The 27,221-nt window shown below is 40.0% G+C and overlaps 2 protein-coding genes across 2 annotated transcripts; one reads left to right on the forward strand and one right to left on the reverse strand.

Moving 5' to 3' along the window:
• Positions 1-4,546: 4,546 nt before the first annotated feature.
• dgcr8 (DGCR8 microprocessor complex subunit) lies at positions 4,547-18,024 on the forward strand. Its single transcript, XM_037777170.1, has 14 exons — positions 4,547-4,701; positions 5,547-6,514; positions 8,425-8,587; positions 9,728-9,870; positions 10,591-10,933; positions 11,057-11,254; positions 12,691-12,792; positions 13,106-13,204; positions 13,797-13,879; positions 14,289-14,389; positions 14,670-14,776; positions 14,929-15,056; positions 15,201-15,314; positions 16,085-18,024. Exons 2-14 carry the CDS (start codon positions 5,828-5,830, stop codon positions 16,166-16,168), a joined length of 2,352 nt encoding a protein of 783 aa, XP_037633098.1. The 5' UTR covers positions 4,547-4,701; positions 5,547-5,827; the 3' UTR covers positions 16,169-18,024.
• A 747-nt stretch (positions 18,025-18,771) lies between these two features.
• Positions 18,772-26,032, reverse strand: trmt2a (tRNA methyltransferase 2 homolog A). Its single transcript, XM_037777172.1, has 12 exons — positions 25,876-26,032; positions 24,728-25,364; positions 23,575-23,683; positions 22,693-22,874; positions 22,442-22,556; positions 22,230-22,345; positions 22,008-22,119; positions 21,720-21,842; positions 21,309-21,384; positions 20,098-20,214; positions 19,916-20,012; positions 18,772-19,183 (listed from the first exon to the last, which is right to left on the reverse strand). The coding sequence occupies exons 2-12, from the start codon at positions 25,348-25,350 to the stop codon at positions 19,042-19,044; spliced, it is 1,812 nt and encodes a 603-aa protein (XP_037633100.1). The 5' UTR covers positions 25,351-25,364; positions 25,876-26,032; the 3' UTR covers positions 18,772-19,041.
• Between the last annotated feature and the right edge of the window lie 1,189 nt (positions 26,033-27,221).

The following is a 27,221-nucleotide window of genomic DNA, read 5'->3' on the forward strand; positions in this document are numbered from 1 at the left end:
TTTTTTTTTTTAGTAACCACACATGTTCATGCACCTGCCAGATGATTTCTGCATTTTAAAGAGGACCTACTCTGCTTATTTTCAGATTCATACTTATATTTTGGGTTTCTACTAGAACATGTTTGCATGCTTAAATGTTAAAAAAAGCTTTATTTTTCTCATACCGGCTGTGCTGCAGCACCTCTTTTCACCCTCTGAAAAACTCTTTGGACTCCGCTCTAACTAGCTTTGTTTGAGGGCGTGCCAAACTAGCCGCTAGGCAGTTATTATGCAAATATATTACTTGGTGACATCACCATGTTACAGAACAAAAGGCGGGACATCAAGCGAGGCGTTTTAGGCAGAGAGGACCTCTTTGGCGTGGACTTCAGGCTTTGTAACTTTGCAGACCTTTTAAATGCACAAAAAACTATAACACACTAAAGGAAATGGAAAAAGCACAATAGGTCTTTATATCAAAAAGACAGCTGGTTCTTCCTTTTACAATATGTTCTTTACTTCTTCCTGTGTTTCATCTGTTTACCCACACACGTTACTCCTACAGGTGTTGGGATGCTAATTCAACAGGAAACATATTTACACCAACTAGCCTGAAGAAAGCTGTTAAGTGGTTTAGAAACTCAAACTGGAGAAGGCTTTGTGCAAATATGTAATATCTATTATCAATTCATAGTAGCCCTCAACACTTACTGGACTATGAGAGTTTTTGAAGAGGCATATTTCCACTATCTTTGTATGTAGAGGGGTATTTCAATGAGGACTCACTTAACCAGTGGCCCCCTCAGTTAATATCAACTCTTCAGGAGCCCATAAAAGCAGAAGAACCCACACTTCATATGACTTGAATCCTTTTTTTCATGTGTCCTTTTCTACTGTCAGTTTTTGGAGCTTTCTTATAGCCATGTGGCTGTCCCAGGCAGTGTACAGCGGACTTTATTCCTACAAAAAGCTAATAGGCCTTTTTCATACATGGCATTTTGACACCATAACTAGGGCTGTCAATTGATTAAAATATTTAATCGTTCAGTTTTTATCTGTTCAAAATGTACCTTAAGGGGAGATTTGTGAAGTATTTAATACTCTTATTAACATGGGAGTGGGCAAATATGCTGCTTTATGCAAATGCATGAATATATGTATTATTGGAAATCAATTAACAACACAAAACAATGACAAATATTGTCCAGAAACCCTCACAGGTACTGCATTTAGCAGAAAAAAAATATGCTCAAATCATAACATGGCAAACTGTAGCCCAACAGGCAACAACAGCTGTCAGTGTGTCAGTGTGCTGACTTGACTATGACTTGCCCCAAACTGCATGTGATTATCATAAAGTGGGCATGTCTGTAAAGAGGAGACTCGTGGGTACCCATAGAACCCATTTTCATTCACATATCTTGAGGTCAGAGGTCAAGGGACTCCTTTGAAAATGGCCATGCCAGTTTTTCCTCAACAAAATATAGCATAAGTTTGAAGCATTATTTAACCTGACATTGACGGTACCAATGGATTCCTCAGATTTTCTAGTTTCATATGATTAGTGGCGTTAAAATAAATTTGCATTAACGTGTTAACTTTGACAGCCCTATTAGTAACACATGTTTTTCCTATCAACAGTCAAAATGTCTGCTGTGGTAAAGACCCATGCTACTCTAATGAACAAGACGAAATATACATGGCCAATATTCATTTAAAATTCAGGAAAAGATGAAAAATTGCTGCTCTTGCAATGAATTTGAGCTAAGTATGTTAATTTGAGATGCAACATAATTGATATAAGTGTGTTTGAAATCTCCCTACAAACTAACTTTATATAAAAAGATAAAATCATTTAAGAAACCATCACTATTCCTGTGTTTTTAGTGAGCAGAAATGAATTGAACTGAACAACACAGAGCTTAAGCTGCTGCGCATTGTCACTGATCTACCACTGTTAGTGAACAGTGACCCCAACTGGCAAGTTACGGTATTGCGATTCACATGATCCTCATTTCGGCTGCTTCTCAAGACTTTAATATATACTATATATTCAATACATTTATGTGACACTAAAATCTTAATCAACTCTTAACCTTCATAGACATTGGTGCTGACAGCACAAAAGAAAACCATGAAAACAAGACACTGTGAAATAGGCATTAACGTAACATAATATTGATTCATATAGTTTGACCGTTTGGTTGGTGTTCGCGATAGACAGCAGATGGACAGCTGACCTCAGCTCAGCTCTGACTGCTTGTTTTCCTCCGGTCTGTGAAATCTTGCAGATGCCGTTAGGAGCACCGGAGGACACAGAGGCACATGATTTTTTTCAGGTTACCTGTTTCATGTACTACTGTCAGGATATAGCGACGTTTTTTTTTAAATGAACTTTTTTTAATCATGTGCTTCAATCTCGCCTACTTCAGCTTTAATGGTGTTAGAATGAGTTGGATTTTTGTGCTACTTAAATCTTAAGTATACTTGCTATTATTCTCTTCATCCGAAAAGGCCTAGAAGCAATTCAATTTCAATAATGAGTGATTTTTGTTTCTCCCTGTCAGTAATTAATCAAAGACAGCAGATGACTCTAAAGGGCCTCTCTGTAAAGAGCTCCCAGAGGTCAGATGACCAAACACTATCCTATGGGTAGGCTATAGCGCTTCCAAGAAAATGATCAAATAACAGCATGACAAGACAGAATAGGTTTTTAAAGGATAACATGATAGATCATCCTCACAAAATGATTGATCAACACCTCACTGCTATTATCTGCTCTACAAATCAACACATTCAGGTGAAAAATGCAAGCGTTCAAAATCCTTACTTTCCATGAAGACTCAACCATTTATAAAAAAGATTAGGGAAGGTAGAGCTGCTCCCTCGACTCTAATATACATCAGCTTTTGCTGTCACCAAGTGAGGAGTCTTTGAACAGTGTGTCTGTGTCTACGGTTGAGGAAGAGGCCAGCAGAAAAGCCTCATTGCCCTTTTCTGGTGAAAAGATATGATGTTCATCCAGCTCTTTTTAGTCTAACTTACAAGAGGCCTTCTATGAATCTCAGCATGTGAGAATGTCTGTCGTATGGGGCACATGACAAGGTAGGAACGAGTTTTGCAACTGCATCCCAAGAAAAATCAGATATCCAAACCTGTTATATATTTAGGTTGACTGTGATCCATCCAGTGACCAGAGGCAGTCAACTTTGTACCTGCAATCCCGATGATACACCTCTAAGGTCCAGCTGTCAGACTGCACAACCAGCACTGCTCCCAGTAGACCACATACACACCAAAAACTGACAATAACCTGATATTTTCAGGTGGAATTACATTTAATTATCACTGTGCAATATCATTTCCATTTGTGCAATTTTGTTAATAGTCTGTTTATTGTCAATACTGTATATACTGCTTCTATTTTTATACTTCCTTCTATTATATACGTGTTTCGCACTATGGAACTGTGATGCTGGAAACCTGAATTTCCCTCGGGATCAATAAAGTTACTATCTATCTATCTATCTATCTATCTATCTTTCTATCTTTCTATCTATCTATCTATCTATTCAAATGGTTCATATTTTGTTACACTTTGTTTAGCTCTTTTTTTACTGTGTTAGCTGATGCATCTTGTTTTTTGCACTATCCCCTTTGCTGCTGTACACTGCAAATATCCCCACTGCGGGACTAATAAAGGAATATCTTATCTTATCTTATCTTATCTTAATATGATTAACTTTGGACATCTGTGTTATATGATTTTGAGAGTAGTTTTCCCCCCAAACCATAAAAATGTATGTATTAAAATTAATCACAGTTCCAAAAAATCTATAGTCAACTGTGAAGTAATCCATTCATTTGTTCCCGTTTTACATTTCCTGGTATTTACATGTTGCTCCCCACCCAACATCTGTATGTGGGGCCCATGTGGGTACTAAATAGGCTGAAAAATAGGCCGTATATGGGATTGTCCGTGGGTTCCATAATGGCCCAATGTCAATTGCCCACATAGATTCCATGCAGGATTACAATCGGTGTTATGTGGGCCCCAACTGGGCAACATACCCAAGACCCATCTTAGTCCCAGCTTTAAGTTTTATGTGGGTACTACATGGGGACTACATGGCCTGAAATATGGGTTGTAAGTGGGTTTGTCCACAGTTTCCATGTTGGCCCCATGCCAGTTACCCTTGTGGGTTTCATGCAGGAGAACACTGGGTATTATATGGGCCCAATCTGGGCAACATAAACCAAAACCCATCTCTAATTTCCCATTAGTGACCCACCTAGAACCCACCTTAGTTGACCGAAGTGGGCCCCAGATGAGATGTCCATTTTGGGCCCATACCCACTTCGTACCCAGGTACCCCCAGCATAACCCATGTGGGGCCCACATAACCATGTTGGCTGGGCCATCATCAGCTAAATTGTGTGTAAATACCAGAGCCATTGAATAAGGCACTGGTAAATACTGTGATGTTGATTGGTTGAATGATACGAGTAGATGTCGTACAGGGACGTTGTGATTGGCCCGCTGATCCATCAATCATGTAAACGCCGGTACCGGGAGGCGGGGCTTGAGCTGGATAGCCGCTGTGGTTTTCTTCAAGATGGCGGGGCTGCAGTCGAGGCCGTGTGGCTGCGCGTCCAGAACAAACTCATTGTGAAAGGTAGTCAGTCAGGCGCCCGTAGGAGACCGACGTGTCACATTTATCGGTGAGTATTTCTGTAATGAGCTTGTTGTCGGACTAGCTGAGCAGTTGTGCAGCCGTGGAGATATGCTCAGCCTCATGAAGGCTTGGTAGCATGTTAGCAGGATGTTAACGGTACCGGGCCCGCGCAGCTGAGCTGTGCTGTGACTCTGTAGACTGTAGAGCTGAGCAGATGCGCTACAACGAGGCTCTTCCTCGTTTATATTACGACTGAGTTGCTTGTTATTTGAACTTGTATAAAATATGCAAAGGAACCCATAATGTTACCCTTGAGTTATTTTCTGCAGCTACATAGTAGTAGTAAGTTAGCATGTTAAATATATTATACAATATGTGCATATTGTATAGTATAAATTGTATATTACAAATAATAATTTGCCCATATAAGAAAAGATAACAAATATTCAATATGATTAAGTTATATTTCTGTATGACACAGATTAAAGGTAATAATTATAGTTAGAATAATTATAAAAAATAATAATTATAGTTAGACAAATTTAGGAAAATTTAATTAGAGTATATGTATGGCTCAATAAGGAAGCTGGTTAATAATTAATAATTGACTTATGGAGAAGGGGTGGGATTAAATAAGTTTATACTTCTTCTCACTCCTTCTCGAATATGTAAATCAAGGCATCAAGTGTTGACAATTTATTTTTATTACGCTTTTCTACTACTTGTTTCTGACTGTCCACTTGTTGGTATGATCATTCTTTTTCTTTATTTTATATATTATTCTTTTTTGTATTCTACATGTTCGAAATACATTTTGAAATGAAAAATATTGGGCTACTATCATGATGTTGCACTAACTAATGTTACTCTCTCTGCTCCTTTTTCTTCTAGCTTCCAGAAGACACCAGTGGAGGATGATCAGTGCCTAGATCCATATTAAGCTGAATGCATTGTGATTTCCAATAATTGAGACAGTGATTCTGAAAGCTGTCTACATTAATGAAAAGAACAATGTAGTCAGCTTAGCATTTTCACCTCTGGTACGTGGTCTATACAGGGATGTGCTTCTGCATGCTTTCTGGGTTTAGATAAGAAGAGAGTCTCTCAACAGGTCAGGTTTTTTTAGACTAAATTATCAGTCTGTATAAGTTGTAGCTCGTTATACAGAGGAAATGGAGATAGATGATGTGCTACCCCCTCTCCCCTTGGAGCCACCTGCTGATTTTGGCCAAGATGAGGGCAGAGCACCTCCACCACCTCCCCTGCAAACGTCCAGTGACGCAGAGGTAATGGACGTTAGCTCTGGTGGTGATGGATACACAGACACCACAGGGGACGGGGAAGCCACGCCACAGCAGCCCGTCGGCAAGGGCTCAATAACTTTCTATAGCCACCTCACAGATGAGGCCAATCCCATCCCAGTGTGCCCCAGAACAGCCCGCCACGCTCCCCCGGTCACCGGGTTTCTACCAGACCTCAAGCTGCTCAGAGATGTTAAGATCCGTGTAAGCTTCACTGAAAGCAGCAATAGCAAAGACAGGAAGGTTTTGTACACAGGCGAAGGGCAGGAGGGAGGAAGTGATGACGGCTTAGACAGCGTTAATGGTGAGATGCATGACTCGACTAGTGAGCAGGAGGCAGCTGAGGGTAGCTCTGGAGCAGGGAACATAGCAGGCGGAAGATCCGAGGAGGCTGAGGTAGACCTAGAAAACAAGGTAGAGTTCGCTGTCCTGGATGAGTTGGATGACTTCTACGAGAACTTCCTGGACAATGACGATGCGGAGCATGGTGGCTTTAAGGCTGAGGGCATAGTTCAGCAGGAGCAAGCAGATGAGGAGGCGGTGAATTTCTCCTATGAGGTATGTATGATTTTATGTCTGCAACAACCCTTGTCATTATCCGGTACTCAACCATTTTGCCCTTCACTGTCACAACAGAAATAATGTAGGCCTATAATACAGCTCATACAGTACAGTCCATACAGGAGAGGGCATTGTTAACACTGTGTCATTAAACACAGCCTTAGCTGTCATTTCAATGAGACCACTGCAGTGGCACAGCAGGGGTGCAATGCAGCATCATCCTGCAACACACAGAGGGGGCCAGTCATATACTGTATATGCAAATGCTAATTCTCTGTAGAATACCATGTAACATGAACAGTGTTATTTTGCAGTTTACCTCATGTTTTAGACTGAGGAGAACATTACTGCTGCTGTAATAACAAAGCCATACAAAAACACCTGTAGCATTGCAGATACTTTTAATTTTATTTGGTGAGATTGTGGCCTTCTATTGTGTTATTTATACCTTTTAGTCCTCTACCCAAATTCAATGTCCTGGTAACTGTAGATAAAAGAAGGCTCTCAATGTGATGCTCAGTATTTGCATTGAGATATATTTTCTACCAAAGTACAATCGCCATATAGTTCCAAATGTTAAAGGGATAGTTCGGGTGTTTTGACGTGAGGTTGTATGAGACACTTATCCATAGTAGGTGTATTACTTACAGTCGAGGGTGGTCGGCGTGCCCCCAGCATCGAGACACAGACAGGAGCACCAGAGCAGAGCAATACAGTGCTGTGGACAGGGACGGCAGCAAAACATATTTTAGCAACCTAAAAGAAAGGCTCACCTAAAAAAAATTATACGCTGAATTTAGAATATTTTCCGACAGCGAACTGAAACATATCTATACTGTTTTTGTCATCTGAGCCTGCTGGCTTTGGAGGGAGCATAGATAAGTTTCAGTTTAGTTCCCCGTCTGAAAGGAGAAGGAAAGGGCTGTCTGACAGCAAGATAAAGCGGTTAAAATATTCTAAATATAGTATACACTTTAACGGATATTGATTTTTTTAGGTGGCTAAAATATGTTTTTCTGCCGTAACCGTCCACAGCACTGTATTGCTTTGCTCCGGTGTCGGTACTCCTATCTGTTTCTCCAAGCTGAGGATACTCCGACCGTCATCTACTGTAGGTAATACACCTACTATGGTTAAGTACCTCATACAACCCCACTTAAAAACACCCGAACTATCCTTTCAAGTACAAAACAACATTTGATACTAGTAATAGGATAGTTTGCAGTTTCTCCTTTACCATCGCAATTTTGCGGTAAAGACAGGTTAGGTTGGACGTTTTATAGTTATATGCTATTGGCTAGCAGGGCATCTATGAATTGGAAGAGGAAATTTGGGATCATGAAATATACATTTACATATAGCTAGAACTGAGAAAAATTACTGTTGTAATGATTTCTTGATTTAATATTGCATCACTTTAGACCTTTTCTGCACCAATAGGTGAGTAGTTAAGCCAGGACCAAATTCAGCAGCAGACATTTACATTCAGATAAATGTTTGTCTGTTTTTGTTTATTTCTTTGCATTTATTACTGAAAATGAGAAGTGAGTTGCTGGAAGAGGTTAGTGTCATTTTTAATATCTCCCATTAAATGCTGGGTTTCCTTTTTGATGCAAAAGCAATCAATGGTAATGAAAAGAAGGGATCAAAGCTGCTAACAATGTTGTCATTTAACTTGTAGGAGGAGTTGATGAAATATAGGTTCAATATTGTCTGTTTCTAAATTCAGAAGTATTTTTACTTTTATGCCCCAAAGTGGTAATGATTGTTCCTATATTGGGGTAGACTGCCGGGTGGTTTTGTTACTTTCCTCACCAATTGTTCACTTTATGGTATCACATCAGACTGACTAAACTCCCTTAAACATGTGACCCATCCTTCTCCTTCTTAACCACTGACTCTTCCAGGAGGAATTTGACAATGATGTGGATGCTCTGCTGGAGGAGGGCATGCCAGTCCCAAAAAAGATGCGTCCCGCCGAGGACAAATTCGACGGGGAGAGTGATCATCATTCAGATGGTGAAGGAGGCGTTCAGCCCATGATGACCAAAATTAAGACTGTCCTGAAGAGTGAGTGGTGGATCTGTCTGTTTCAAGGCTGGGTACTATTAAGGAAATGCGGAACGTGGTTTCAGTACTATGGGGCACAATGCGATATGATATTCCAGACAGTATATTCTACCTACATGTTACATCTTTTACATGTGTATTCTGAAGTGAATTGATACAAAATATAGGATAGTATCATGTTTATAGTTTTTACTATTATGTTACACAACAGTATGCATTGCTGATAATGATTACAATACAGGGTTTACACGGAAAATTGGTTAGCAGAAGTGGTAAGAACTGCTCGCCTAATGGACAACCAAGTAACCCTCCTTTCTGTGTTGTAGTGCTCTGAAATAGTCTCACAATCGAACAGCACACGCTGATGGGCACCTTTTGACATATGCACAGTGGTGTTGGTCAGGTGGTGAGATGTAAAACACTACATGCAAGGACTCACTAAACTAATCAGGTTTGAAATCCTAATGTCAAACGAGTAACCTGTCTGAAAATTATGACCAGTTGACATAAATATTACAAATTCAACAAACAAAAATCCATCTTGTTTTAAAAATGAGTATCCAAATTGCATTTTCTTTCATTGCTATATTCAAACAAGCTCATTATTCTAAACTCTGCAGATCAGCGATCAAATCATGTTTAATCCATCTAGCTGGAAGAAGAACAAAACTAGTGTTGAACTGTAGTCCAATGAGCCTGAATATCTCTCGACAGATTGTCACAATTAGAAGTTTTATGGTAACACATGAAAGTCTTAAAATAATATTATATATATATATATATATATATATATATATCCATATATATATATATATATATATATCCATATATATATATATATATATATATATCTATATATATATATATATATATATCCATATATATATATATATATATATATATATATATATATATATATATATATATATATATATATATATATATATATATCCATATATATATATATATATATATATATATATATATATATATATATATATATATATATATATATATATATATATATATATATATATATATATATATATATATATATATAAATAAATAAAAGTTCCCCATATAAAGTAATAGTGTAGCAATTGGTGCCTGCATTTATATTTATATTCCCCCCTATACCAGGTCGTGGGCGTCCACCCACTGAGCCGCTACCTGATGGATGGATCATGACATTCCATAACTCAGGCATTCCAGTCTACCTGCACAGAGAAACCAGGGTGGTTACCTGGTCCAGACCCTACTTCCTTGGGACTGGCAGTATTAGGGTAAGATGCAACACAAGTGTCATGTCTAATTCACTTGTCATACTGATGTGAACAGTATAAAGTTTTTTGCAGTGTTTTTTGATCTTCTTTTTAGTTGGTTGCACACATGTCTAATTCACTTGCATTGATATACCCCTTTTCCAACAAAATGAGCGCATATATGCAGGTTTTTGAAACACAGGAAAACCTGCAAAAAATAGGTGATTGACTCATTTCCAATTGTGAGTATTTGCCGTTGCGCTGGCCTTTCTTTTTTTTCACATACTGATAGGTCACATAGCATCGCACCGGAAAAGGGGCAAAAATTAGCTTGTCCTCCCGGATGTCATGCTTCCATCACTGCCGATTGGAGCTGGAGCCGATAAATACCAGTGACTACAGCAGATTAATTTGTCCCGGAATGAATGCCAATTGAAACCTTTCCCACTGAGGACAAAAGCCAGATGTTAGCGGGTTTTTTAGTCCAGTGGCAAAGGGGCTTTAGTTACACGTTTTGCTCCTGCCTCCAGTTAAACCAGTTTGTAGTGCGGGTCAGTGTTGTGCAACTGCCTCACAATAACACAATCTGCTACTGATTGCCTATTGTGAATTCCAGTCTCTTCTCTCATTTTTATTCTTATCCATCCAGCTTAGTTCTCGAAAGTCAGGCTAGTCAGCCGTAGCGCTGAACTGACAATACTAACATTTTGTTGCGACCCTTGGTCTTCTCTCTTGACACAGAAACACGACCCTCCTACCAGCAGCATCCCTTGCCTACATTACAAGAAAATGAAGGATCATGAGGAAAGGGAGCTGAATGGGGAGGTGACGCCTAATGTAGTGAAGTCTCCTGTCAAACCCAGCGATGAGGCCAATGGTGAAGAGATGGCAGGCAAGTCAGATGCTACAGCTGAGGAGCAGGACGGCGTCTGTCCTGCCGGTATGACTGACGGTGCTCCAGATGCAGAGGTTGTCATTATTAACAACGTGCCGGGTAAAGCCCCGACCCACTTCTTCAATGTTGCCCAAGGAGCCTTAGGACAAGTCAAAGCCAAGGTGGAAGTGTGCAAGGACGAGTCCATAGGTAAAAGCTTTTCACAGTACATGTCCAGAGATTTTTGGAAGGTCATTGTTGTGTTTTTGCTGCTGTAAGAACTCATCGAGCTGTTTTCATGAAGTGATCTAACTTGGTAAAACTTCCTCACAGAACTTGAAGAGTTTCGGCTGTACCTGGAAAAATGCTTTGACTTTGAACAAGTAACTGTAAAGAAGTTTCGCACCTGGGCCGAGCGAAGGCAGTTCAACAGAGACATGAAGAGGAAGCAGGCAGAGTCAGAGAGACCTATCCTGCCTGCCAACCAGAAACTCATCACACTGTCAGTCCAGGATGCACCCACTAAGAAAGGTAACGGTTATATGGATTCATGTTTTTAAGAAGAAGGCAGGTGATAGTTTTCATTATCGGTAACCAATGAAACCATAAAAACAACAATATATTTATCCTGATAGATCTGTGTAGCCTGATATGCATCTGACCGGCAATACGTCATCCAGAGTAGGCTCGCATGACAACGCCCCCTTTTAAAGGAGAACAATCCTGTGTCCCTCATAGACGGTAACAGAGTAACAAGAAGAAGTTGAAACATGTCTCCAAACTTCTACTTTAAACAAACTGGTAATAGTAATAACGCTATGCTGGGGAGTTGCTGTGGTTGCACCAGCAATAAATCCAAAAATGCTATTCTCCGATTTGTTCCCCTGCCACGTTCTAAAAAAGATATGATAGAGGGACTGTATGGCTCCAAGACCAGCATCACGTCATCACCGAGGCTGTGCTCCCTTTTGGGGGAAAGAAACTCGCTGTCACAGGAGAGAAAATGATGAAAAGCTGTTGTGTAGCGGGTTAACCGAGGCTTTCACGCTGAGATACGATAATATTCACCGTCAGTTTGGTAAATGGTTAAATGATGCTGGTGACAGTGACTAGCATGGCTAGCTAACATTAGCTTGCGTGGGAGGCTGCTGCAGTAATACAGTCACATTAACGTTATACAAGCATTGGACTGTTGGCTCCAATTAAATCTCAGCCTATCCAACAGTTGGCTATTAACAGGCTGATTATTTACAGACAACACTTAGCCTAATGGGATTCAATCAGATATGTAGAGATGTCTGGATAAGCAATATCCTGCCACTGTGTTGGACGGGGGAAGACTGAAGGGACATGGCGGCGATCAACCTTAATTTATTAAGGTATCACAAACGCTCAGGTTCAGGCAAGATCGCAAAATAATTATTCGACATGTGTATAATAAAACAAATGCATGCAAACTTGTCAAAATTACAATCCAAACACACGTCAAATTGTATTGAAGTCTATGGGATCTTCGGTTTGTTTTCCCCCAAAAGGGGGCGCGGCCTTGACTTTTTGCGAAGTACCCCTATTTGCCGTTCTGATGTACAGCTTATGGCTCTGTGCCACAGAACTCCACAGTCATTTAAAAAGCTATTAAAAACACAGCAGCCATACTGCATTTTCATTTGGGTGACAGATGTTTGCATTGTGATGAACATGGCCAGTATAATTGTTATTCATTTTTGCCAAAGCAAGGATCACTCTGCTGCAATGTAGTTAAAATGAAAGGAATTTGCTAATTTTCAACTGTAGATTTTTTACCAAAAAGTTCGGAAATAAAAATCAAATGTAGTAACTTTTAAAAAAAAAAACTTGAAAAAAGCCTATGAGTGTGTTATTTGTGAGTATGACATACAGTATCTATACTATCTGTCCTTTTTAAGTGTATTGTTTGTTGACGCATTTCAATTTTTCTATTTTAACAGAATTTGTCATCAACCCTAACGGGAAGTCTGAAGTTTGCATCTTGCATGAATATATGCAACGTGTCCTAAAGGTTCGACCTGTTTACAACTTTTTTGAATGTGGTAAGTTCTAGGTAATTGAGGTATATAAAGTCCTATGCCACTCTTGCCTTATCAGGAATCAATCATTATTTACAAGTTTCTTTTGTAGGAAAACTGAGTTAGCATGGTGTCTCTGGTATATATTGTGATGTATAAATCTACTCTGCTCATTCTGTTGTCATCTACAAGCCAATACACACATTTCTATTACCCCCTCTGTAGTCACAGAAATGTCATGTGCACATAAAACTATTGATATTACCTCCTTTTGAAATTAAAGTTTGTTGTTGAGCATTACAAGATATCACATCAACCTGAATTTGTCCCCACACAGAGAACCCAAGTGAACCCTTTGGAGCGTCAGTCATTATAGATGGAGTAACTTACGGCACAGGAACCGCAAGCAGTAAAAAACTTGCCAAGAATAAAGCTGGTAATTTTCTTTTATTTCCAGTACTTAGCATTGTGAGGCTGGTTGGTGTATTCCACAACTGAATATACGTTGTATTAGCTCAGAGTACTACTGTCGCTGGGTAAAGACATTGGGATTACAGCGAGGTCTTATGGAGGAATTGTGAAATGCCTATAATTGTAAATATTTTTATTTTGTTAAATATACAGCATCATTGCATGAGTTTAGGGGTTTCTCATAAAGAACCAACTTGATCCTGGTGTGTAATAATCAACCTGTTTTTATACATCATATTGGAGATGGATGACACTGACTGGAGTGGGACATGTTTGTAGTAGTTTATAGTTTTCATCAGCCAAATGAATCAGCTGACCGACATACACCAAATGATTACTGTTACCTAGTTCGTTGTAGCCAGACAAGTACCAGAAAAATACTCACAAGTTGTTCCCACCCACATAATTTCCTATAACAACAATCATGTTTGTGGCACCCTCCGAGATAAAGATTAGAATTTATGTTATTATGTGCAGTAGATAATTGCACTGGTAAATGTCCGTGTTGTAATACGTCACTACTTTTGCTCTCACTGGTAATTTGGTGTGAACTTCAGCTCGAGCCACACTGGAAATCCTCATCCCTGACTTTGTGAAGCAGACCTCAGAGGAGAAGCCTGTTGAGGGTGATGAACTGGAGGTACTTCTTATCTTTTCTCTTTTTTTACTATTTTTTGACATTCCTTTTTTTTTTCTTTTTTTTTTTTACCTGGAATCTTTTTCAGTTTTTAAGTAGAACAAAGTAAGCTAAAGCATATATCGCCAACATTGAAGGCAAGTAATGAACAATAATTGTTGCCAAAGGTAGAATATGTTTCCCCTGGAAGTTAACCCATCTTTAGAATTGGAGGTAACACAACAGTGGTGTAGTGGGAGTACTACTCAGTAGATGGGTCGTAGGTTACAGAGGAGGAAGTGGGTGTACTCTCTTATATTTTCCATTGGGCTTTTTGGCTGATAGGTGGGTGAACTGTAAACCGCCAGAAAAAGAGGTGTGTATACCCTCCACTACACCTGGTGATAACGTTCTGTCTCATCCCTTTCCACAGTATTTTAATCATATCAATATAGAAGACTCGAGGGTCTATGAGCTGACCAACAAAGCAGGACTACTTTCGCCATATCAGATTCTTCATGAGTGCCTTAAAAGGTAAGGTAATGCCACCAATCAAGTACATTTTAATGAAATATTTTTGGTTGTGGAATTGTTTTTTAAGATTATATCTATAATGAGGATTGTAGTCGGATGCAGTGCATTACGACAGAACAGTTGATTGCATTGAACACAATTTTATTTTTGTTTGCCATATTGTGATATATATTGATAACAGAAAAATGTTAATATCATGATGTACTCTGCTGTTGAGAAATGATTGCTTTGCCGGGTTGCGGATATATTTAAAATGCACTTTTTCACGTCTTCCCTGTAGAAATCATGGAATGGGAGACACCAGTATTAAGTTTGAGGTGATCCCTGGGAAAAACCAGAAGAGTGAATACGTGATGACATGCGGGAAGCACACTGTACGTGGCTGGTGTAAGTATATCCTAATCCTCATCTACCCACATGGTTCGACTGAACCAGTCAAGTTGGGTGTTGATTTTAATTACCGTGTCGGTTTAGTTTCACCTTATGGAGCGAACATGCACGCAGCTTTCACTGACTCTGTTTTGTACATGTGTCACCAGGCAAGAACAAGAGGGTAGGCAAACAACTAGCGTCTCAGAAGATCCTTCAGATGCTTCATCCCCACGTCAAGAACTGGGGCTCACTGCTTCGCATGTACGGCAGAGAGAGCAATAAGATGGTCAAGAAGGCAAGTACTCTATTAAACACTTAATGCAAAGCTTCTGTGGTCATGGGAAACTTTTGGTCTTCTTAATATTTCTATTCTGTGTTGAGCTTTATTTACAGTAACTATTTCATATTTGATTTTAAGTATTTAATTAATCTTTTGCAGGAGAGCAATGATAAGAGTGTGATCGAGCTCCAGCAGTATGCCAAAAAGAACAAGCCAAACCTTCATATCTTGAACAAACTGCAAGAGGAAATGAGGAAACTAGCTACGCAGAGGGTGAGAATTGTTCCCTTTTCTTTAGCTGATTTATAAGTCTGTATTTAGGTTTTCATTTGTAATTAGTTTCAAACATGAATAAAAGTAAAGCGATAGGCCAAAGCAGAAATCAAAGCAGCCATATTGACTTATAAAAGCGCAGATGTTACTAATAACATTGACATTATGGATCTAATTGTCCCAGTAAGCCGTGAGCCAGCATGCACAATACCAGGACCCTGAAACTGAAGCAGTTCAGCCATCATTCATTTTATGATGTACACCTGTGCTTTTCCTACAGTGACAAAACACCTTCTGTAAAAAAGAAAAAAGCCTACTGTATGAGCCTTTATTTTCTTTCAGTGTAGGTCTCCCTGTATTAAGTCTAAGGCTGTATATTTTTACATTTGTTCATCCTTTCTTCCCTTGAAAAGAACCAAAAGAGTTTAGTTGTTGTACATCAGACATGTTGTCACCAGTGAATTCATTGAAGGAAAGACGAGGTGGTAGTTTTGATCCAAATAAAGCCCAGCATTTCATTTGGGCAAGCAGTAAATCTGCAGGGTGTCAATTAGTCTTCTCTATTGCAGCTACACTCGATGCTTGAGGCTTTTAGAAGACAGGCACATTTTTACACACGTCTTTACGAGCGCAGCTGTCAGTCTCTGGTGGACAAATTACATTGCCATTTGTATATTTTAGAACTGAGGATGGATTGAGCTTTCTTATTTTTAACCATTTTCAGAACGTACCCCTCATATTATGGTTATTTTATTGTCTTTCTGCATCAGGAGGAAACCAGGAAGAAGCCCAAGATGACCATAATGGAGTCTGCCCAGCCGGGGAGCGAACCCCTCTGCACTGTTGACGTCTAAGTCTCGAAATCACTGATGAACCACGGCACTGAAACCCAGTCACTGTCAGACATCTCACACACCCCCCCACCATCCATCACTTAATTATGCATCATTGAGCTCTAATGGCAATATAGTTACACATTGACCAGGCCGGTAGAACCGCTTGCTTCCTTCGCCCATGTTTTATTGGTTCGGCTGGTAGATGTAAGGGTAGGTCTAAATGCACTAACAGACAGTAGAGCAAATACCGTCTACCTCTCTAGATGCAGCCTCGCTATGGCACTAGAAAAAAAAGAAAAAAAAATCACCCAGGCTGCAGAGAAGTTATCATGACTTGATAACACATGAACCACATCAAAATAAAAAAAAAATGCATGCTTCTTTTGACCGCAAAAACCACTACACACTTTGGTTTTGTTTTGAAGTGTCGTCGCAATGTTAAGAGCACCTATTAGTTTGGTTTTGTGCTTAAAGTATTTGAAAGGGACTACTAATACGTGTGTATTTATACCGTTCATTTAATTGGGATACAAAGTTACTTGTTTATTGGGTATTTTTAATGGTCGGTGTTATGGATATTTTGGGTGACGAGTACAAAATATGCCATTTTGTTTTTCCTCAGAATGGACAGTTGCTGTCTTGGTTTGCACGATAAAAACATGCGTTGTGAAGTGATGAATATTCAGAACTATTGATATGCACTCGTGTCCTGTCAGCTATTTTTGTTGACTGATGATGTTGGTACAGGAATAACTGCTTTTGGGGTGACTCGCATTTTATTTGCCCTTTTTTTTTTTTTTTTTTTTTCTCTTTTGCTTTGGCAATACAAGAAAGTGTCGTCCTCCTCCCCATGCCAACACAGCAGTAAACCCAAGCACACGGTACTGTAATATGTTTAGGGAAAATGATCATTTCTTTCAATGCTCTTAGTTCTTGCTAGCTTTTTATTAAAGTACTTATGCCATCCACACAAACTAACCATTTGGTACATTTCAGTAGCATTTCAGTTATGGTGCCCTCAAGAGACCATGTTGGCTACATGTTGCCTTAGTTAATCCATTTCATGAAGGGCTCAGAGTATAATACAGTACATTGGACCTAAAAACACCCTTCAACAGGAAGTGGAAAGACCAAGCCCCCTTTACTTGATGAAGCATTTATTGTTTAGCCAATTAGTATAATGAAGACCGCTTGTAAAACATCCGATACTTTTGGGAAAAAATGCCTCCAGCATGTGTAGATTTTTAAAGACTCGTCTTAATGGATTGTGTATTTTGTTTGTGTGTGTTTGCCATCATTGTGACATATTTTCCGACCACAAGTAGAATACATTTTTTACAAAAGGCAGCCTTTCAAAATTTAGTTGGCACGCTGACATGAACAAAATGCGATCAAGTCATTTAGTCCAACACAAGCTGATGAAAGTGTGTATACCAAAGCTTACATAGTCTTATGCATTTTATAGAATACTTAATGTCGCTGCAAGACTGTACAGTAGAAGCATCTTTAACAGGAAAATTCATAGACTCATTACTTGCTGGAACAAAATAGAAACTGCTGTGCATTCTTTGTCAAGTATTTGGCCCGTGTGTTTTTTTTTTCTACAGAATATTTCAAGGACACATCCCAGTTTAAACACCAGGCTGTTGTGATATTGTAGATCGCTTTAAGAATGTGCTTTCTCCTCTGCGTTCGTCTTGCCAAGTGTGCGTCCGTGTGAGAAGAAACAAATACTGCTTTTACATGTGTTGCTATTGAGTTGTACCGATGAGTTGTTTGAGATGTTGCTGCCTAGAAAATGAAGTATGTATTGCAACCTGAGCTCCATGACTTCAGTGATATTTGTTATGCAAAATAAAAATGTCTTGACTAATGACTAGAAGGGATTTGCTTTATTCAGTCACAGAATGATTAAACACTCAAACTAAGGGAAGTTAAAGGTGTTATTGATAACATCTTTATATAGACAAACACTCTTTAAAAAAATAATACATCAACAGAACTTTTAGAAAGGTGCCGAAGTATGGCTTTTCCTGAAATAAAAATAATTTTTTTAATTTTGACGGATCCAAAATGAATGTTTTGTTTATCTCTGTGGAAGATATCTAACGTTTGGTTCCTTCTTCTAACAAGGCTTGTGATATCTTTGTACAGTGAACATCTTTGTGTCAAAAATCTTTGTACAGTGAACATCTTTGTGTCATATACATGACACAAAGATGTTCACTGTACAAAGATATATGACAAAGTGAATATATATGTCATATATCTTTGTGTCATATGAGCCAATAGTGTAATGACATTGGTATCATGTGTCAGCCATCAAGTTGCCAGTTAGTGTGGAAAAAAACGGATAAATGGCTGAGATTGACAGTAAGTACCTGGCAACTACTTGTTTTGAAGTGAATGCAATGGAACGGGAGGGAGAGTGCAACATCTAGTGGCTGAATATTATCAATTGTACCTTTAACAAACTCAGATGGCAATTTGATAGATTAAGCTATTTACTCCATAGTACCCACTTGTGCGGCATTGCCCTCACTAACAGTTGAACAATGTATCAAGAGATGCAGGAAACAGACAGTCCACAAAGCCGAGTTAAGCAAACACTGTGCAATGCATACTGTATTAACACCAAGTTTATTTGAAGCAAAAATTAATATTGCATTACAAAATAAGAAGACATTTGGATGTACTGACCCTTTACAGTTAAGACTATAAGGCCTTGCAGATTACTTAAACAACAGAAAAAAAATGCTTTTAATATTAATTTCAAAGGCTCCTTGGAGTTCTGTGTGTGTGCATACATTTAGCCCATGCTACCTATCAAAGCCCAGGGCCTGTTTCTAAAAGGTAAGACCCCCGTCTCTTCCTTATTGCTTGCTGGTCTGCTAATGCTGGGAGTTGTAGTCCACCCTCTCCAACAGCAGAAGCATCTCAACGTGCATGGTCTGAGGGAACAGATCCACGGCCATGGCTCGCACCGGACGGAACGGCGCCCCGTGAACTCTGTTGGATGGTGCTCTGCACAGACTGAAACATAAAATGTTCCAACATGAGATTTACTATTTTAGAAAATTGTACACCTTTATAAAAAATGATATCCGATATGACAGTAGAAATATTTATTCAAGGTTTTGTTTTCTCTTTCACAAGTCAGTTAAAAGGAACAGTGTGTAACATTTCAGGGGATCTATTAGTAGAAATGGAATAAAACATTCATAACTATGTTTTCATTAGTGTATAATCACCTGAATCTAAGAATCGTTGTGTTTTCGTTAGCTTAGAATGAGCCCTTCATATCTACATAGGGAGCAGGTCCTCTTCACAGAGTCAGTCATATTGCTCCACCATGTTTCTACAGTAGCCCAGAACGGACAAACATCTGGCTCTAAAGAGAGCCTTTCTCGTTTTTACATTACCTGAAGGCCACCGTAGTTCTCCGACACGCTTGTGAAACTGCGGTAATGTGAGCCGCAGAGGTCAAAACCGTGGTACCGCCAGCCGCCATCTGACTTCTCCTAAAGTAGTGTTATTATGGTAAGTACGGCCTCTGAGTGAGGCGACCGGCGTTACCACGGTTTTGCTCTCGGTGGCTCACATTACAGTCTTGGAAAGAGAAGAGTGAGCGGAGGGGTGCTCGGTTGCTACGACACCACTAGATGCCACACACTGTACCTTTAATAAAGCTGATGCCCACAAGCAAATTGATTTCATCATAACTGCTGCTTTAAAACAGCCAAATTAAAACACACAACGACTCACTCGATGAAGTTGTTCATGGCTGCCTTAGCATTGCATGCCACATAAACCAGCCTCTTCAGATGCTCTGCCCTCCTGATGGCAAGGATCACCTTGGAATCTGTTTAATTAAGACAAAAACCTAAATGTGTGACAAATCCTGAAGTGAGCGAAATGCATTTTCATGGTTTTGGATGTTTACTCACGCAGGCCTGCCCGCGGTGGATCCACAATGGCTGTGAGGTTGGGTGCCACGAGAGCATTGAGAATGTTGGGGAACACATCCTCAGCTTTTCCACAGTGAAACTCAACATTACTCAGACCTTGAAATACAAACAAAATGAAAAACTGTTCAAACATGCACTCTTAGTTGATCACACTGGGCTAGTCATGAACTAAATTAGAGGATCGAATTCGCAAAAAGGTCATTTTGTGACACCAGGACTGCACAGTACCCATCTACCACTATCAACTAAACAGATCCAACTTATCAACACCATCTTTATAAGTTCCATTATCACGAACTTTATGCTCTTTACACACCGACAAGAAGAACATTAAGGGGGAAACACTGAATACTTCCCAAAAATCTGTAGAAAAAAAATGGTCACACGAAAAGATGAACACAAAATTAGATCAGATAAGACAGAACTTTATTTTTCCCGGGGGAAATTGTTGAATGAACATCTATTAATTTAAACCCTGCCATTACCAGTGGGCAACCTCCAGGGTCTGAGAAGTGAAGACAATGCTGAAGTGCCTTAAACTTGCATTCTTTCTAACATCCAGCATTCTTTCTAACATCCTCTGGTTGCAAAAAGAAGTCTGATTGTATAGAAGTCTGTGAGGAAATGAGCCTACTTCTCACTTAATTTATTACCTCAGTAAACATTGTAAACATGAGTTTATGGTCTCAATCACTAGTTTCAAGTCTTCTTCAATACAGCATGATGTTCATTTAGTAAATTATGGTCCCATTTAGAGTCAAATAGACCATAAAGCAGGGGATGCTTTAGGGCGTGGCTACCTTGTGATTGACAGGTCGCTACCACGACGTTGTCCAGTCTGAGTGTTTTTCGTGTTTTTGTCTTCAACCCCTTCACAGTGTGTTTACAGTTCATGAAAATTAATTATAACATTTTCGTTTGCCTGAAAATGTCTTCTTCAGCGTTCAGTTGTACTAAGCTCCACCCTCTCATGTCACTTCTGGTTGCAAAAAAACAACATGGCGATGGCGAAGGCTAAAATGCCGAACTCCAGGCTTCAAAACGGCAGTCCACAAACCAATGGGTGACGTCACGGTGACTACGTCCACTTATATACAGTCTATGGTCATTACTGACTGGCCTACATTTATGAATATTCACACTTTATACATAAATCACTGGTTGTAGTTTGATGCTATCTGGCCTCTTACCATTGAGCTTTGCATTAACTTTGGCATCCTCCACGGCTTCCTGGCACAGTTCGATCCCAATCACCTTCTTTACCCTCTAGAGACAAAAGTCAGCAATAATGTCAAAAACTGCCAGAACCTCCATTTTCAGACCAGAAGGAAAAAAAGGTATATCCCTTTGCCAATAATTGTACAAACCCTGATACAGCTATTTAAAATAGTGCAGAGGTCACTGTATGTGAGAAGAAGTTAGGACTTGAATGTACTCTTGCATGACATTATTCTTTGCGGCACTTCAAAAAAGTAATCTTATAAGTAAAGAAAATAACAAAAAGGATGAGAAATAAGATTAAGTAAGTATCTGTTACTGACTCCTGTCAGTTGTAATTTATCAAAATATAGTTAAGTTTCGGTTACAGAAAACTATGTCACCTTGGCCAGAGAAATGCCGATGGTTCCTGTCCCACAGCACACATCCAGTACGGTGCTGTCCTGATCCAGCTGGGCCCACTCCCCCACAGCAGAGTACAGCACCTCTGCAGCTCCTGTATTCACCTGCCAGGTAACACAGAGACACACTGTTTTATATAGAGGCTTTACAGCTGTGACACTAAGACAGAAACCACAGCTCTGTGTTGTAAAAAGCAATACACAACTCCAAAAGTAAACACAGAGGTTTATATGAATGTGCTGGAAATCTTTGAGGTAAATCTTTCCTACCTGGAAGAATGAATGAGGAGATATTCTGAACTTTAGGCCCAGGAGCTCCTCGTGAATGCTGCCCTCTCCGGCCACATGCTCACAGGGCAAGTCCTCTAGGTTAGGGGAAGTCCTGGGAAGGAAAAACACTAATTTAGTGCAGTATTTACAGATTGTAATAGTCTGCTCTCCACTGCACTTTTTCTGATATCGTCAGATGGAGCGTCAGGATTTGTTTCTTACCTTTGACCCTCTCTAATAAAGTAAAGAGAGGTTACTCCGCTGTCTTTCCCCTCTCCTTCTGTAAAGTACTTCTTCATGGAGCTCTTTAATGTACTGACTTCCTCTTCTTCAAGTTTCTAGTGACACATTAAAACAAGTAAAAGACATCAAAAGGAGAAATCTAACTGGAACGGGATCACACACAGCTTGTAAACAGAACATGTCCTCCTCACCTGCGGGTGGAAGAACGCCATAGCCATGGCCTGTTTGGTTCTCGTAGTCCTGACGGTCAGCTGCTTCCAGTGTCCTTCATACGTTTCAGGACTGTACACAGAGTATGATGTTGTCCTATGTACAAAATAATGGAGAGATTAAATGCAATGGAGGAAATGTGTGTGTGTGTGTGTGTGTGTGTGTGTGTGTGTGTGTAAAGACTTTTTAAGTTTCTCTCTTGTTGTGCACTATCGTGACCATGTGATGATACCTGATGAACTTCTGAAACTCGCTGACCACTCTCTTGGCCTCGGCGGAGACGTGGCTCGTCTCGGCCGGCCCCACCACAGCACAGGAGCCGCCTTTATATTTTCCCAGGCGGAAACCGATGGTCTTATCCTCACCATCTGCTCCCACTGAAATGAGGAACTCGCACTTGTTTCTGTACTCCGTCTGCCGTGATACAGGTAGAGAAATATGAACAGGATTAGGGGATATAGGATATATGGGGGGAGGAGGGGGGGCACTACTGCATCACAAGGTGTAAAACATTAACTCAGATCACAAAGGTGCTATTGATAACATTGATAATATTCAGCCACTAGATGTTGCGTTCTCCCTCCCCCGTTCCATTGCATTCACTTCACAACAAGTCGTTGCCAGGCATTTACCGTCAATCTGAGCCATTTATCCGTTTCTTTCCACACTAACTGACAACCCAGAGATACTTTACTATTGGCTCACAAGCCTTGTTAGAAGTGGGAACCAAACATCAGATATCTTCCACAGAGATAAACAAATTTTGGACCCGCCAACATTTTTTAAATGATTTATTCATAATTGTAATAATTTATTTTCAGGAAAAGCCATATTTTTATTCGACACCTTTCTAAAAGCTCTGTGGATGTATTATTTTGAAAAAAATATTTGTCTACATAAAAATGTTATCAATAAGAGCTTTAAGTGTTATGAAAGATAAAGGAATGTGTTGTACAAAGTGCCTGACAGCACACAATTAGGTTATTGTAGTTCTCAAAAATGTATTGATACATACTGGATCCCGTCTATTTTAAAACACCAATCTCTAATACAGCAGTATGTATTTTATGAAAGTATGACAGCAAAATGTGAAATGAGTTAGACCAACATGTACCTGTGTAGGAGACGGTCGGATAGCTTCCAGAGAACAACACATCTTGTTGTATTTCCCTTTCTGCGCAAACAGCCACGGCAACATGGCTTTGTTGGTGCTGCCAATCTCTCTGAAAAAGAAACAGTGGAGTATTTGTATCGGTGCCAACAGCGCTAACAGTACATAAAACAGCAAAATTGCTGACAGAGCCAACAGTGTTAACCTGGGGGAAACCGGAGGGTGGGGGCTACACTTCCATGACGACTGTGTCTGTCGGGACGGCGTTATCATCTGTAACCGCCATATGAGAGAAGTGCAGAGCGACAGCCATGAGCTAGCCAGTGGGGCACGCTCACATGCACTAAAAGTACGGAGACCAGATGTCTGGGTTTGTCTGGGATTGTCCCAGTTTCAAGCTGGGTGTCCCGAGTCCCGACAAATTTCTGTAAAATACTCGAATGTCCCGATTTTCAACACAATTAAAATAATAATGACAATATATTATTATACTTACATAGACGTTTATCGTGTTCTGTCCCACTCATTATTACGGAGCCCGAGAGTGGCCATACAGAGAAAAAAATACAGCCTATATACTGAGGCCACAATTTACAAATTTGTGCGCACGAGATAAGTGTATAGAGACCCAGCACAGCGCATCCTGCTGCAGTGATGTTGCGCACTGTCAAGCCACAATTACGCACGGGCCCGGCAGATCCGCTGGTTACATTTTGTGCAACCAGCCAGACTGTTGTAAAATAACCACAGAACCCCCCGTGCATGTGTGCACATCAAATGTGTCGTTTTGATTCATTATTCTACATGGAAACAAAGCACGGAGAAGCTCGGACTACAACACACACAGAGGGGCAGCGACTTCATTCTCTGCTCAGGTAGACATTACTCCTCTATATCTTTACATAGACAATAGTTGCTTGCTGCTATATTAATGCTCTGCATATCATATAGAGAACCTTTAAAGTTATTTAATGTGGACACTGAATACTGCAGGAGCTTCCACAAATATGGTATTGGCCCTCAATAGCCTATATTTGGTCAAAATCCAGTGTTGATACTGTAACAACACCTGCAGCAGATCTGTTATGGACACACATGGTACTACATGTATGGATGTATGGATGGATCAGACTCTATATAAAATGACACCACTCACTTGGCCAGCCTCTGCAGAACCCCCACCACCTCCTGCTCCTTCCTCTTCAGCTGCTCCTCATAAGGCACATTCCACAGAGGAGTCACCACGTTGGCTAACTGGACACTGAGTGGCTCCTCTTCCTCGTCCCCCTCCGTCCGCTTGGATGGGGGCTGCCCTCCTGCGCCCTCTCCCTCCTCTTGCTTCCTCTTCCTCAGGATGGGGTCTACTTTGGGTTTGGCCAGCCTGACGCTCAGCACCTGGCCCTTCCACTGCATGCCGTGAACCATCTTCATGGCCTTGTCGCGCTCTTCCTCGTTCTTAAAGGTGACGAAAGCGAACGTCTGCTTGCCGAACAGCTTGATCTTGTGCGGGTTGAGGTTGTGTTTGGCCAGGAACTTCTTCAGGTCGTTGAAGCCGGTGAACTTGGGGAGATTCCTGATCTCCACTTTGTAGATCTCGGATGTGAAGAGGTCCTCTTTGATGTAGCGGTACAAGTTGGGGTCAGAGGCTGCCTCGTTGCCCCCTTCAGCTTTGACGTCAGACGTGACATCATCGTTGTTGGAGTCTTTGGAGAGGTCATCAGGCTTCTCCTCCTTTGAGGGTGGAGCATCAGCCACTGGGCTGCCACTAACATCTGCCATCTTCTCTGTTGATGCTGTAAAATTAACAATCTCATTAGCAGACTGATACTGATCTGACATTCAAAAACACAAAACATATGTGAAAACAGTCTTGTCAATGTTACCAAACACTATTTCTTGTTTTTTAACTATTCTTTTATAATTAAATAACTTGATAGCTGGACAAATTGTGCTTAAATGTCAAACTTGGTTTGGAGACATTGTAACTTTTAACAACAGTTACAATTCACTTACAAGTCTATATGTAACGGTGAAAATGAAAAAGGAACATTTACATTTTAAAGTAGCTTTTATGTAAGTGCATGAAATGCTTCTACAGACTCGAGTTGTGGCTGTATGTCATGCTTAAAGACTTCCATCAGATGTTAGCTGAAGGCTGAGGAAACGCGCACTGAAGCTGCGTTCTGTCTTCTTGTTTAAAGAAAACGATTCTCCATGTTATCCGTTTTAATATCTAACAGTTTACAGGTTCCTGTCGGGCTAAATAGCAGCAGCGGACACATTCAGACCGTGTTGTTCACCTACCTTTCCTTCTTATATTTACTTTCTATTCCACTTCTCACTGAGATGTACAGGGCGCCGCCATGTTCATATAACCACGTGTCGCGTGAACTCATTTAAAGCGGTAGACGTCATTTCGGGGCTCGAGCCAGCAAGCCAAAAACAGTCTAAACGGTAACCCGCAAATTGCGAAATCTGATCTGAGATCTGCACGAATTCTCGCGAGACTCGCTGCCCGGCGACCTATCCTAACCTTAACTATCTCGCGAGGGTTTCCCCTTCTTTTTCTTCTTCTTTCTTCTGTTAATGGTGAACTGCATCTGAGCAGAAAATCATCATTATTATTATTTGTCCCTAAGAGAAAATGTGACTTCATTTTTACCCCTGAAATTGTTTTGTTAATACGGTAGGCCTACTATAAGCACCACTACGGCACATTATAAACTGACATGACAGAAGCCATCAGGCCACACTGCATTATTACCTGATAATGAAAACTGAGCATGTCTGTAAAGGGGAGACTCATGGGTACCCGTAGAATCCATTTTCGTTCACATATCTTGAGGTCAGAGGTCAAGGGACACCTTTTAAAAAGGCCATGACAGTTTTTTCTCAGCAGAATTTAGTGTTACCTAGCCTCCTTCGTGACAAGCTAGTATGGCATTGGCATTAATGGCGTTTAAACAAATTTGCACGCTGACGCGTTAACTTTGACCGCCCTAATAAACACACACACACACACATATATATGTATATACACTCCTCATTATGCATATATATTTACTACATTCCTGTTTACATTCAGCTTATCCATTTGCAATTACTGTCTACCACAAATTTATATTGCTTTATTTCATATTTATGTATGTTATATTTTATCACTATAGTCTAACTTGCACTATTTATGTCATAGATTCTCATTGTTGTTTTTTACTTGTATGATTTTCTTTTATACATATTTAATTAGCATTGTTGGAAGGAGCTTGAGACCCAAGATTTTGTGTGTTGTGAAAAGTCTCCTACTTCTTAAGATAAACTGTTTAAAAGACTCTTGGATCAGTTGGAAAATGCATCGTCACAAAGCTGAAAACAGGGTTTGTTTCTCTGAGCTTGTGAAAAGTTGACTTTTTTTTTTACAGGACAGTGACATTACAAACATATGATAGATGTAGATATAGATATATAGATGCATGGCTGTAAATTAAACTACCAAACAGTTAAAATGAGCACAAACATAAACATCTACAGCAGTAAAATGCAACTCACACATTAATGCAGCAGTAATATAATCTAAAAAACATAATATGTAGCCTAATAATGAAACACTGAAAAAATCTGAAGACACGCACACACATTTCTTTGTTGCACAA

Source organism: Sebastes umbrosus, chromosome 8 (assembly GCF_015220745.1).
Source record: "Sebastes umbrosus isolate fSebUmb1 chromosome 8, fSebUmb1.pri, whole genome shotgun sequence".
In the NCBI taxonomy this organism is placed as follows: Eukaryota; Metazoa; Chordata; class Actinopteri; order Perciformes; family Sebastidae; genus Sebastes; species Sebastes umbrosus.

Excerpts from the sequence above, each read along its gene's own strand:
- dgcr8 (XM_037777170.1), top strand. The coding sequence starts at position 5,828 with ATGGAGATAGATGATGTGCTACCCCCTCTCCCCTTGGAGCCACCTGCT. Across the intron at positions 8,588-9,727 it reads AATTAAGACTGTCCTGAAGA|GTCGTGGGCGTCCACCCACT; the intron begins GTGAGTGGTGGA and ends CCCCTATACCAG. Across the intron at positions 9,871-10,590 it reads TTGGGACTGGCAGTATTAGG|AAACACGACCCTCCTACCAG; the intron begins GTAAGATGCAAC and ends CTCTTGACACAG.
- trmt2a (XM_037777172.1), bottom strand. The coding sequence starts at position 25,350 with ATGGCAGATGTTAGTGGCAGCCCAGTGGCTGATGCTCCACCCTCAAAG. Across the intron at positions 22,346-22,441 it reads TGGCGTTCTTCCACCCGCAG|AAACTTGAAGAAGAGGAAGT; the intron begins GTGAGGAGGACA and ends ATGTGTCACTAG. Across the intron at positions 22,120-22,229 it reads TTTATTAGAGAGGGTCAAAG|GACTTCCCCTAACCTAGAGG; the intron begins GTAAGAAACAAA and ends TTTCCTTCCCAG.